The following is an 11150-nucleotide window of genomic DNA, read 5'->3' on the forward strand; positions in this document are numbered from 1 at the left end:
ATCCTCTGCATTTAACCCATCCTTACACACCAGTAGTGAACACCCAGTAAACCTTGCTAAAGGGTATCTCAGCTGTGAATGCTTCCTGCCAGTCCTGGAAATCCAGCTGGTGACCCTTCAGTCAGAAGCTTGATTCTCTAACCTCTAGGCCACAGGCTGCCCAAAATTGACATGTCAGAAGTGGGATTTGATTTCAAAATACAATCCTGTTAAAAATAGTCTGTTGTTATGTTGCTCATATTGATTTTAGGTTTGTAACACTGTTTACAGCTAATGACTCCTGTCTCTCCATGCTCTAAAGTTCATATCTGATACAAGATGAAGACTACTGGTAGGATTCTGCTGAACATACTTGAAGAACTGAAGGATGAAGATTTTGAACAGTTTAAGTGGGAGCTGCGACAACTTGACTTTAAAGAGAAGTCTCCCATATCCCAGTGTAAACTGGAGCGTGCCACCCGACTGGACGTTGTGGATCGGATTGTAGAGAACTACACAGAGAGTGATAGCGGGGAGGTCATGATGAATGTCCTCAAGGGCATCAATCAGAACTCTCTCGTTGAGAAGTTGAAGAAAGGTAATGCAGCACTTTTGCATTGTAGTATTTCCTTTTATACTAATGCACACTGATATACCTTTAGTTTGTCGACGGTCTTGAAACTAAACTCTTCCATGTTTGGGTTTGTCAAACCAGTAGGATTTTTCCCCTGCTCGTTTTAACTCAAATTCATATTTTGTCACATGTTCTATGAGAGACACCAGTAAATATGGTCTAATGGATTCTGCCCCACTTTCATCCACACACAGAACTTCGAAATCTGAGTTTTGATCAAAGACCTGGTATGTCAGGTAAGTTTTTTTTGTTGTTCTTGTTAACATAGGTGTAATTGCAAAGGAATGATATAGAATGTTCGGTGTATTGCATTGTAGTATCAGAACGTTGTATATAAACAGACTGTTCTAATACACGCAATATATGTATACTGTGTTTTTTGGCTTAGTAGGGGGACATATTTCAATTGCTTGTTTCCTTTTATCTTTTATGAGTAGTTTAACTATGAAATTTGACACTCTGGCAGACAGATTTCCTTTGAAGTTTTGTTTGTACCATGTGTATTTTTACTATGTGATTAGCTGAATTGCATTTCTCTCTCTTCATTACAAATAATGGTATGTATGTGTGTATGCATGTGTTTGTGTGCGTGTGCGTGTGCGTGTGCGTGTGCGTGTGTGTGTGTGCATGTGCGTCTCTTGCCCCTCCACCTCCAAATTCTTAGAAAAGGAGCAAATAACAGACACAATACAAGAAGACCAAATGGATGGTGTTTTTTCGTTGCCTAGTAAGTCAGCTGACCGCTGCTTTATTTCAATAGTCGATCGATCATTGCTGAACCATTGTATAGTTTCTATGTCACAAACCAGTGAACTGACTGCCAGAAGTAAAACCAGATCAAAGCGTATCTTCACTACTGTGATACCAGATAAAGAGGCCGCCTGGAAGGTAGACAGCTACTTATAAGTAACCGTGTAATAGTATATGTAATGACAATGCATATTTCAGTTAAACGTACTGACATATGTAACTTTACATTATTGATTGATGAAGTGTAAAAACTTCAGCTGGAAGGAAATTATGGATGATACCTTCAGCGCACTGTTGGTTCTTAATCACCATGGGAGTTTATGAAAAAATGCTGACTGAATGAACTGACCATTGCTCCTCAGACAGCACCAGCAGAGGGTGGGCCTAACAACTGTGACATGTGCATGATTTGTGATTTTGTGCCTAAAAATGATTTGTGAGTGTCACTGAATTCACCAGATGGTCTCTCTCTCGCTCCGTCTCTCTTGTCATATTTAGCAAAGCGGCGAAAAACAAGCGGAACACCAGAGGACATGTCATCAGACAGTTATTTTACATTCCCAGGTAAGTCACCTGCTCTCCTCCTCTCTGTGTTGCTATGTAGGTATTGTGTTGTTTTACATCAACAGCTCAAGAATACAAAGTACCGTTGGTCTTTCATCCTTAATTAGATTTTTTTTTTTTTGCTTTTGCTTTTAAATGATGAGTGCATTTAATCACCCCTGTGCTCCAGTCAGCTGAAGCTAAGGACTGAGGATCAGACTCTTTTGGTCCAAAGCCAAAAATAATTAACTGTGTAAACCATGTGTAATTTGTCACTGCCAGTAGTCCTTAGTCATACTGAAAAGTACTCAGTTTAAGTAAGCCGTTTGGACAGCTGTCGTTTTGGAACAAAGAGCTGACGGGGATAACCATGTTAATTAATTTGTACCAAATAGTTGTTCGTTTCTTGTTGTTTTTCAATTTTTAATGTAAATTACAGATTTTATCAAATCGAGCAGATCCTTGAATGGTATTTGTTTGATTTCATATTTAACAAAACCTAATTTTTATTCTTATTTCACATAGCAACAAATCTAAGTTGGCCAAAACTGGAGCAGTATGTTTCACAGTCTGAAAACAGCAAGAAATTAATCGAAAACCTAAAGCGGAAACTTCGGCCCGATGAGATGGAAAAATTGGAAAATGATTTGAAGAGTAAAAAGCCGAAGAGAAACTTGTGTTTGAACTTTGACGACGTACATCAGCTCAGAGCAAACCGAGATCTCGCATCATTTCTCAAAACTGGGACCATGAAGATATTTCCCAGAATAGCCATTAAAACGTTTTTTGAGAATCTCCGCGGTGCTCCAAAAGACCATGAGTCGGGAGAAGAGACGCACGTTTTTGAGGACAGCCCCAAAGCGAGCAGTACTCCTCTGCCTACGAGACAGTACAGAGAGAACAGACCAGATTCACCGCAGCGAGAGTCCAATTTGAGACCTAATGAAGACTCTGATATAAATAGCAGTGGATATGTCAGCGCTTGCCATGATAATTCTACAACCCCTCATCAACAGATGGGAGAAAACAGGCTAAAGTTTTCCGGGCGTTCTTCACAGTCCTCAGCCTCTCTTGAACTGTTAGGAAATGATGTACTAATGCCACCTGCTGGTGAACCACGTGAAATTCTCCATCCGAGTGGACCATCAGAGCTTCAGGAGCAGATGACAGACCTCTGTAACTCCACTGACAAACAAAGGGCTGTGAATCAGGCTGAGGACACAGACAAACCAGTGAAGAACCAGGACTCATTATATCCTCCGATCAGCAGACAGGACGAACTGATGGATGCATTAGGAGAGCAAACTGTCGATGTCCCGAAAACAAACAGCTCTCCTTTGGCAGAAAGAGGACAAACAACTAAAGTAGATGAAACACAGTCTATGCCTAACTGTGATATTAAGACTGAGAAAGGCTGCCCACAATCTGTCCAGAACTCTGAATGCAGTTCTCACAATGACTCTGTTTCCAGTACCAGTGGGTATGGATCCCCCAGTGGGTCAGCCACAGTGGCCAGTCGTAGCGGTGCAGACATCTCTGCACTTGCAGAAGAGCAAAGAGACCAAGATACACCCGTAATGGAGGTTTTACCAAGCTCACGGCCAGATGATATGCCAGTGCCACCTGCTGGTGAACTAAGTGGAACTCTCCATCCAGGTGGACCATCAGAGCCTCAGAAGCTGATGACAGTGCCCTTTAACTCCATACAGGGACCCAGTGCCTTGATTAAGTCTGAGGACACAGATGAACCAGTGAAGAAGCAGGACACAACACATCCTCTATTTAGCAGACAGGACCAACTGATCAATATGTCAGGGTTACCACCTAAGCAAACCGTTGATGCTCCAAGGACAAGCTCTCCTCTGGCTGAAAATGTGCATGCTCCTAAACTAGATGGAGCACATCCACAGGCTAAGACAAACTGCGATTCTGTGACTGAGAAAGACTGTCCACAATCTGTCCAGGACTCTGAATGCAGTTCTCACGATAACTCTGTTTCCAGTGCCAGTGGGTATGGATCCTTTAGTGGGTCAGCCACAGTGGCCAGCTGTAGCGGTTCAGACAGCTCTGCACTTGCAGAAGAGCAAAGAGAACAAGATACACCCTTAATGGAGGTTTTACCAAGCTCAGGCCCAGATGATGTGCCAGTGCCACCTGCTGGTGAACTAAGTGGAGCTCTCCATCCAGGTGGACCATCAGAGCTTCAGGAGCAGATGACACTACCCCATATCAATGAGCCAATGTCCATCTTTCCTTTGCCAACTACCACATCACGTGATCCAAAGCATGTTTCAGAAAAGGCAGTCAGCGGAAGGAAGAGATCAGTTCAGGGTAGGAAACTGCAAGAAGAATGCAAGCAAAAGAGAAAACTTATTCGTGACTGGGCAACACGTGAAGGCACCAAACAGGGGAAGACCTCAGAAGAAATATTAAAATGCATCTTCATTTTTAACAGGTCTGAACATGAACAATACCCTTGGCTTACGGCTGAGGACTGTTATGTGTTCCAGGTTGGCCAAAATGACAAACAAATGATTCTTGTCCTAAATGACAAGATGCTTACACCAAAGAATGACCTAAATGCGAGAACCAAAGCCTTGGTGCAATACCAGATGGGTGTATGCAACATTCAGAAGACCATTGTTCTCTGTCCAAATGGTAATGAACTGTTGATCCATAATGATAACACCTTACCTGATACCGTGCAGTTCTGTAAGACATTGGTTGATCAAGTCCTAGCCCCTGCTCTTGCAGTTTTCAAAAAAATTCAGAAGGAGGAGCTGATTTCTGGTGTCTGAAATGATTTCTCACCACAGATGCGACGATTTGTCCTGTATCCTAAATAATAGCCTGAGTGTGAAAACGAAACAGCACCTTTGGAGAGAAGGATTCCTGGGTAGCTGTAAAGCCACTGAACTCTCTACCAACATGTTTTGGCTTTTTTTTTGTCCCTTTACTGTCTTGTCTGATGGCACGTGTCTTCTTATATTTGGATTGTAAAGTCTCTTCATTCTTCTGTATGATTCCAAAGTCCACTCATAAAAAATTTTAAACTTTTTATTATTCAGACTCTGCTTGATTTCTTATGAATTTGAATGATCATGTTTTGGATATGCAGCAAGTTCTCTACAGAGCATACATGAATAAGCTTTATGACCCCTAAATGTGGGTAAAAGTCTGAACTTTTATTGGAACAGTGAGCAGAACTTAGAAAGCCACTTGTTATTTGTTAGAGACAAAAGGACAGAGTGTTTGTGCACAAAGCAGGGGGCCTTCTCTGTTTCTGTTCACAGATCCACTCACCTGAAAAGATGTGTTGATCCACTATATGTGTCTGTGGATTTCTGAAGTGCTGTCTGAAGTTTGTAGTCCTTGCAAGAGGCTTGAGTTTGACTGTCTATGAGTTGTGACACTGACTTTCTCGGGTACATGCCATGGCAGTCAGTTTGTTTGTTTGAATTATGTGTACAATTAAAAAACAAACAAAGAGAAAAGCTAACTACGTACATGTTAATACCAAAGCATAGAGCAGAAATAATCGAATGACTTACGTTCATAGACGTCCATACATCTTTGCTCTTCCCACATTTCCTCTTAATATACTATTGGTTATAAAGAGAGGATGTGGCAGCCCGGAGCCTTATCAGAGATGCACTGATTTACCCTGATGTCACAGGAATGTTCCTGTCTGCATTGTGTGTTTGTGTTTATCTCATCACCAACACATGTTTAGTTGACTTTCACTTGTGTTGATGTGTGAGTGTTTCAAACGAACAAAATAACAAAAAAAAAACCTCCTTCAGCAAGACCATTCACTTTATTGATAAATCAATACAAGGGAAAAAGCCTGATGAATAGAGGAAAAAAAAAACTTATTCATTGACAAAACTTAAAAGAATATCTGGTGCTATACTAACGCTAATTAAAATGTCTGTTTATTTTTTTTCTCCCCTAACAACTCCTTTAATGAATGAGCAAAAAAAAAATGTATCATTGTAATATCCACCAACTACACAATGAAGCAAGTAAAGTTATCAAGGCCAATGGAGCAAGTAAAGTTATCAAGGCCAATGAAGCTTTGGGAGGATTTCTTTGATTTTCGTATATCCTCCTTTCATTTTTCAGTCCCATGTTCTAAAGGGCAGATAAAGAGAAAACATCACAGTCAGATGCACTGAGTGACTGGCTAACCAATCAGGGTGTTGCAGTTGCTTTTCCACTGAACGAGCATTGTGCCATCCCCCAATCCCCACCCCACCCCCAGAAGCCAACTCATACAGATCTAGATATAACTGGTATCTATGTATGTGTTTAGGGGGCTAGCTTATGATCTATCTTTTGAGCATAGACATAGACTGTTTGAAGAATGCCACATCCAATAGCGGGCGAGGATTTATGTTGAGAGACACAGAGGGGGGCGGGGGGGGGGGGGGGGGGCGCTGGTTGTTTTGGTCAGAAGTCTTTAAGCAGTGCTCGCCCTGCTGACGGAGAGCTTTACACAGATCAGTTTTGCAGATAGTAACGACGTTGTGTTGGGACACAAAGACAAGCGAGGTGACCGTGAGAGAGAGAGGCTCGAGAGACGCGAGCGAGGAGACTCAGGAGTTGTCTGACGGCACGTGCTCTTCGAAACCTTCGCTCTCCCTCACCAGCGCCCTCTCCAGGATGACGCGGCCTTCCTTGTAGCGCTGGCTGTCCTCAGTGGCGAATTCGTAGATCCAGCCCAGCTTGCTGTTGCAGTTCTTGCAGCTGACATCTCGGACCATGTGTCTCCCTGTCAGCATCACTCTGTCTTGTACCTCGCTGTACTGTAAATTCACCACCTGGGGGCGTGACAAAAAGATTTCAGGATGGGGGGGGGGGGGGGGGGGGGGGGCGTGTATCGTTACAGCTTCATCCCACTGCAGTCAAACAGTCTGTCTACTGACAGAATAAGAAAAATCTGGGAAGATTACTTTTTATGTTTCGATTTGAGGCCTCAGTAGTAGAAACACTGCTGTTGTCTTTCTTTGTACAACCTCAAATTTTTTCCTTCCATGTGTCTTTATACGAACAACCGCACTTCACCAGCTATTACAAAACTGTAAGGGGCTTTAGCCAGTGATGCATAAAAAGAGTTAGTTAAGGTGTTACCCAGTGATTCAAACACTGGGAATACTGACAGTAAGAAAGGGGTTCACAGAAAAACAAGGAGACAGTGAAATCAAATTTGCAAATGGTGCTTTGCATGTGATGCTTGCTGAAGCATGCTAAGCCTGGCACTGTACAGTGTAGTCAGTTTTTTGAGTACTTACTTTTAGACCCTTAAATGGACAAAAAACACAGCACAGTGATTCCATCACTCCTCTGTTGTAAAACAGCAACAATACAGGGGCTTCTCTTGGATTTCTGTATGGTACTTTTCCTCACAATGTTTCTCACTGCTGCTGATATATGGAATCCATTGCTTCTTATATAACAAGCTGCATGGAAACTCAAGACTACCAGGCTGAAGGCAAGCGGTAGCAGACTGTCCTAACGGATCAAGGCATACAGTTTGAAAGCAGAACTTTAGAAACCTTGATGAAGCCGTGTGACCAGGCCCCCCCGCAGGTGAGAACACTCACCTTGTTGAAGAGGAAGGCGCGTCCCGTGGCCCCCGTGAAGCGTGTGGAGATCAGCTCGGAGCGGTTGGTCAGAATGGTGTCGCAGTTGGCGCACGAGAAGAGACGAGTGCCGCCGATGTGATCCAGGAAGATCCTCCCCATTGTGTTTGCTCTATGCTATCCTAAAGGACACACACACAAAAACAAGCCCCTTCCGTATTCACAGAAACTACACAGACTTCAATATCCACAGAAACTACACAGATACTACTGTGTTTATGGTTTGGACATAACACGGATGGATAGTGAAGGACGTAAAAATGACTACACCCTTGAACAATTTTTTTCCTCCCAAAGATTCATGTAATGTATTAGATATAGAACAAGTCTTCACTAAATGCATTCTTCATAGTCATCATTACATCATTACTGTACCATAACAACTGTTTCATACAACTGGATTCGCTGTTGCATTCAGACCTGCTCTCTTACACTATCTGTCCTACATAAGGAGCTTCCCCTGGCCCTACGCAGTGACAAAATCAGTGCCAGCTAAAGCAATTTTAACACCTAACAAGAAAAAAAAAGAGGCAGCTAAGAGGAAAACGTGGCCTAAATATAATTTTTAATTTTTTTTTTAAAGCAACAGAATGCCACAACCACACAAATCATACATGCTGATTGGAATTTATTCAATCCAGTATCTCTACCTAATGAAATATGTTTAACACTGTATCCTATACAATCAAAGCGACGAATTCTGTCGAAATGTAACTGCTCCGTTTAGTTGCCGTCCTTGAAGTTTCTACATAGCAACGCTTGGAGAGAAATGGGAGGGGACGGGGAGGTGTCTGAGCTACGATGCTGCGCCAGCCCTTCTGGACAATATAAAACAAGGACGTAAGATTCAGCTGCTGCACTGAAGCTGCGGAACTGAACAGAGAGGGGGGAGGGGAGGAGTCTTTAATGCTTAGTCCTCAGCAGTCCTAACCACTTAGCTATGACTAAGAGCAAGAATGAAACACCTCAACAAAACGCCTCGTTGTAATCAGTGCGGGCGAGCACAGCTTATTGAAGCGGACCTCGCACACATGAACAAACCTCTGACTCAGCTACTGACGGCACCTTCAGTGTTTGTCTTCTGAAATTATGTGATTGGCCCTGTCGTTGTGGGCCTTTGTTGACTGGTTTTACTAGAAATTCGCAAATATTACCGCTATTACTCATACTAGCCCTAGTGGTAGTGTTAATAATAATTTTAATAACTTGCTGTCTCGCTCGCTGATGAAGGTCACAGTTCAAAAACCGTGAATAGCTTTTAAACAACTTGTTGCATTTCAGAAAAGTTACCAATGTTTACTTATACTATATTACGCACGCGCAAGCCTATTTCCATTTCGACCATCAAACTCCCGCTTGTCAAACACATCGATCGATGGCTAGTTAGCATATGGGCAACTGAGTGATTAAAAACCAGAAACGTTGATAAGTATATCTAACCTGGTTACCTAATACAGGCAGAAAACGTTTAGTAGGAACAATACAGAAATCTTCTCAATACACGGAGCTCAAACAAAGAACATACCCCTAAAGCACATTTCAAATCGCCCGTCAACAGTGTGAATATATGTGACCGAGAACATCATTTTGATCAAATATTTGGTCAAAATACAACAAAAGCTAACATGGTAACATACACAGCTGGGTTAGCTTGCTAATGTACGTAACACGTCTCACCTTTTTATTGCTGTCAGCTGTATCCGACCGTTTAATAGCCAATTTTCACTTGGTATCTACAAGCTCTTTGTCTAATCAATTCGTATGTGACACCTTTTTGTATATACGCTTATATTTTGCCTGGTTTTCAGATCGTTGTTTGGCGACTCCTGTCAGTGTTGTCTTGGTGCTTTGTTTGTCCCCCACTCAGCTGTTCCGCAGCCCATGTCAACATCCGGTGTCTGAGCCCTTGCGCATGCGTATATAGGAAACGCTCACATCATGCAACTGCTTGCAATAGAAGTTTCAGAATGTTTTGTATTTAGTTTTCCTCGAGTTGCCTTTTGGAAAACCACTTAGAGAGATCGTGTTATTAGTAAACCGTAACATCAGTTACATCTACATGCAAAGAAAAGGTAGTACATGCACCTTGTGTGCTATACCCATTTTCAGCAAGGAAATAATGAAAGAAAAATTAAAATGCCTTTGACATGGTTAGTCCAGCCTTATCAAGTTTTTTTTTCAGTAATTTCTAACAGTCCTGAAATCTTCAGATTAGAATGTCCCACAGTTCAGATGATGGGAATCGTGTGCTAGGGAAGTAAAATAAAAGTCTGAACACCTAGCCTTTTACTTTGTAATTTACTTTCTTTTCTGAGTGAATACTTTTAAACATGCCATGTACAACAGAGTTAACAAAATCCGGACAGCAGTTGATGGTATGTTCTAGAAACTGTTCCCTTGTGGGAATGCATTTGCTGGCAGTATCTGACTGCTGGTGATTATGTACTTGAGATAATCTGCACAAAAGTGATACTGGGGGCCTGTAGCACCACAGGTTTACTCAAATGTTCTGGCCTTCGGGATGAGCTGACCGTATGACTTTTATTATGTAATGTTTCCCTCTGATTGAGATCACACAACTCTTATGCTCTTTTTGTAATAGATGTGATTGATACTGTGTTGATGTAGAATATTTTGGATTCTGCCCCAGACTGCTGGACGTGACCCCAACCCCTACCCGCTTTTCCATCACCAGACCTGTGCGCCATTGCTGTCTGCTCTAAAACATCCATTATACTTCCTGCACCCCCCACAACACATGCACACACACACACACACACACACACACCCCATTCACTGCCTCCGCAACATGTCTGATCTACTACCAAACAAACTGAGCTTTCAGTGGATCTATGACTTTCTCACCCATATAAAACAGTTGAACGAATACATGTCCAGTTCCCTTTTCCTCAGCTGTCATGCAATCTTTGATAACACCATCTCTAATGGTGTGGTTCAGATGTGTGTCATCAAACTACAGCACATTTTGCAACCTACTGAATAAAATGTCATTGGCTACTAGCTTCCCTCTATTGCAGACTTGAACTAACTAAAACTAACCACTAGAGGGGGAAAGAGAGGACCAGAGTGTGTCATGCTAAGCTGTAAGCTCACTTCATAATATAGGAACTGCAAATGGCTGCTAAAGTAATTATATATATTTGTATTATCTTAATTGTTATAGTAATTTTCATAATTTTTATTTTGTCTCTGCTCTGGTACATGGTTTATCCTAACCCTGCTCCCTGCCTGTTCCTGCCTTGTTTGTATTTTTGCTCTTTGACCTAAGCCTCTTTTTTGGTTTTGTGACTTTTTGTTTAGTGTTTTGAAACTTCTGCCTGGATGTGTTGCCCTTGTATTTTTGCTCTTTGACCTATGCCGGGTTTTGGATTTGTGACTTTTTGCCGAGTGTTTTGGAACTTCTGCCTGGATCTTTTGCCTTCTTGTTACCAACCCAGGCCTGTTTTTGCCTTGTGAGTTCTGTCTAGTCCCTGTTTACCTTCGCATGTTTTCTCTGCCTCTCCGTGCCACAAACTCGCTGCATGTTTTCACGACTGTTTTTGTCTGAGCCCTACCTGTACCTTTGCTATTATTTTGTC

At 42.1% G+C, this 11150-nt stretch overlaps 1 protein-coding gene across 1 annotated transcript; it reads right to left on the minus strand.

The window, feature by feature from the left end:
- Positions 1 to 5776: 5776 nt before the first annotated feature.
- Positions 5777 to 9399, minus strand: ypel5 (yippee-like 5). The gene is made up of 3 exons (XM_030771720.1): positions 9229 to 9399; positions 7513 to 7673; positions 5777 to 6729 (listed from the first exon to the last, which is right to left on the minus strand). The coding sequence occupies exons 2-3, from the start codon at positions 7651 to 7653 to the stop codon at positions 6505 to 6507; spliced, it is 366 nt and encodes a 121-aa protein (XP_030627580.1). The 5' UTR covers positions 7654 to 7673; positions 9229 to 9399; the 3' UTR covers positions 5777 to 6504.
- Between the last annotated feature and the right edge of the window lie 1751 nt (positions 9400 to 11150).

This window comes from Chanos chanos, chromosome 4 (genome assembly GCF_902362185.1).
Source record: "Chanos chanos chromosome 4, fChaCha1.1, whole genome shotgun sequence".
NCBI classification, from domain to species: Eukaryota; Metazoa; Chordata; class Actinopteri; order Gonorynchiformes; family Chanidae; genus Chanos; species Chanos chanos.

Excerpts from the sequence above, each read along its gene's own strand:
- ypel5 (XM_030771720.1), bottom strand. The coding sequence starts at position 7,653 with ATGGGGAGGATCTTCCTGGATCACATCGGCGGCACTCGTCTCTTCTCG. Across the intron at positions 6,730-7,512 it reads GCGCCTTCCTCTTCAACAAG|GTGGTGAATTTACAGTACAG; the intron begins GTGAGTGTTCTC and ends TCACGCCCCCAG.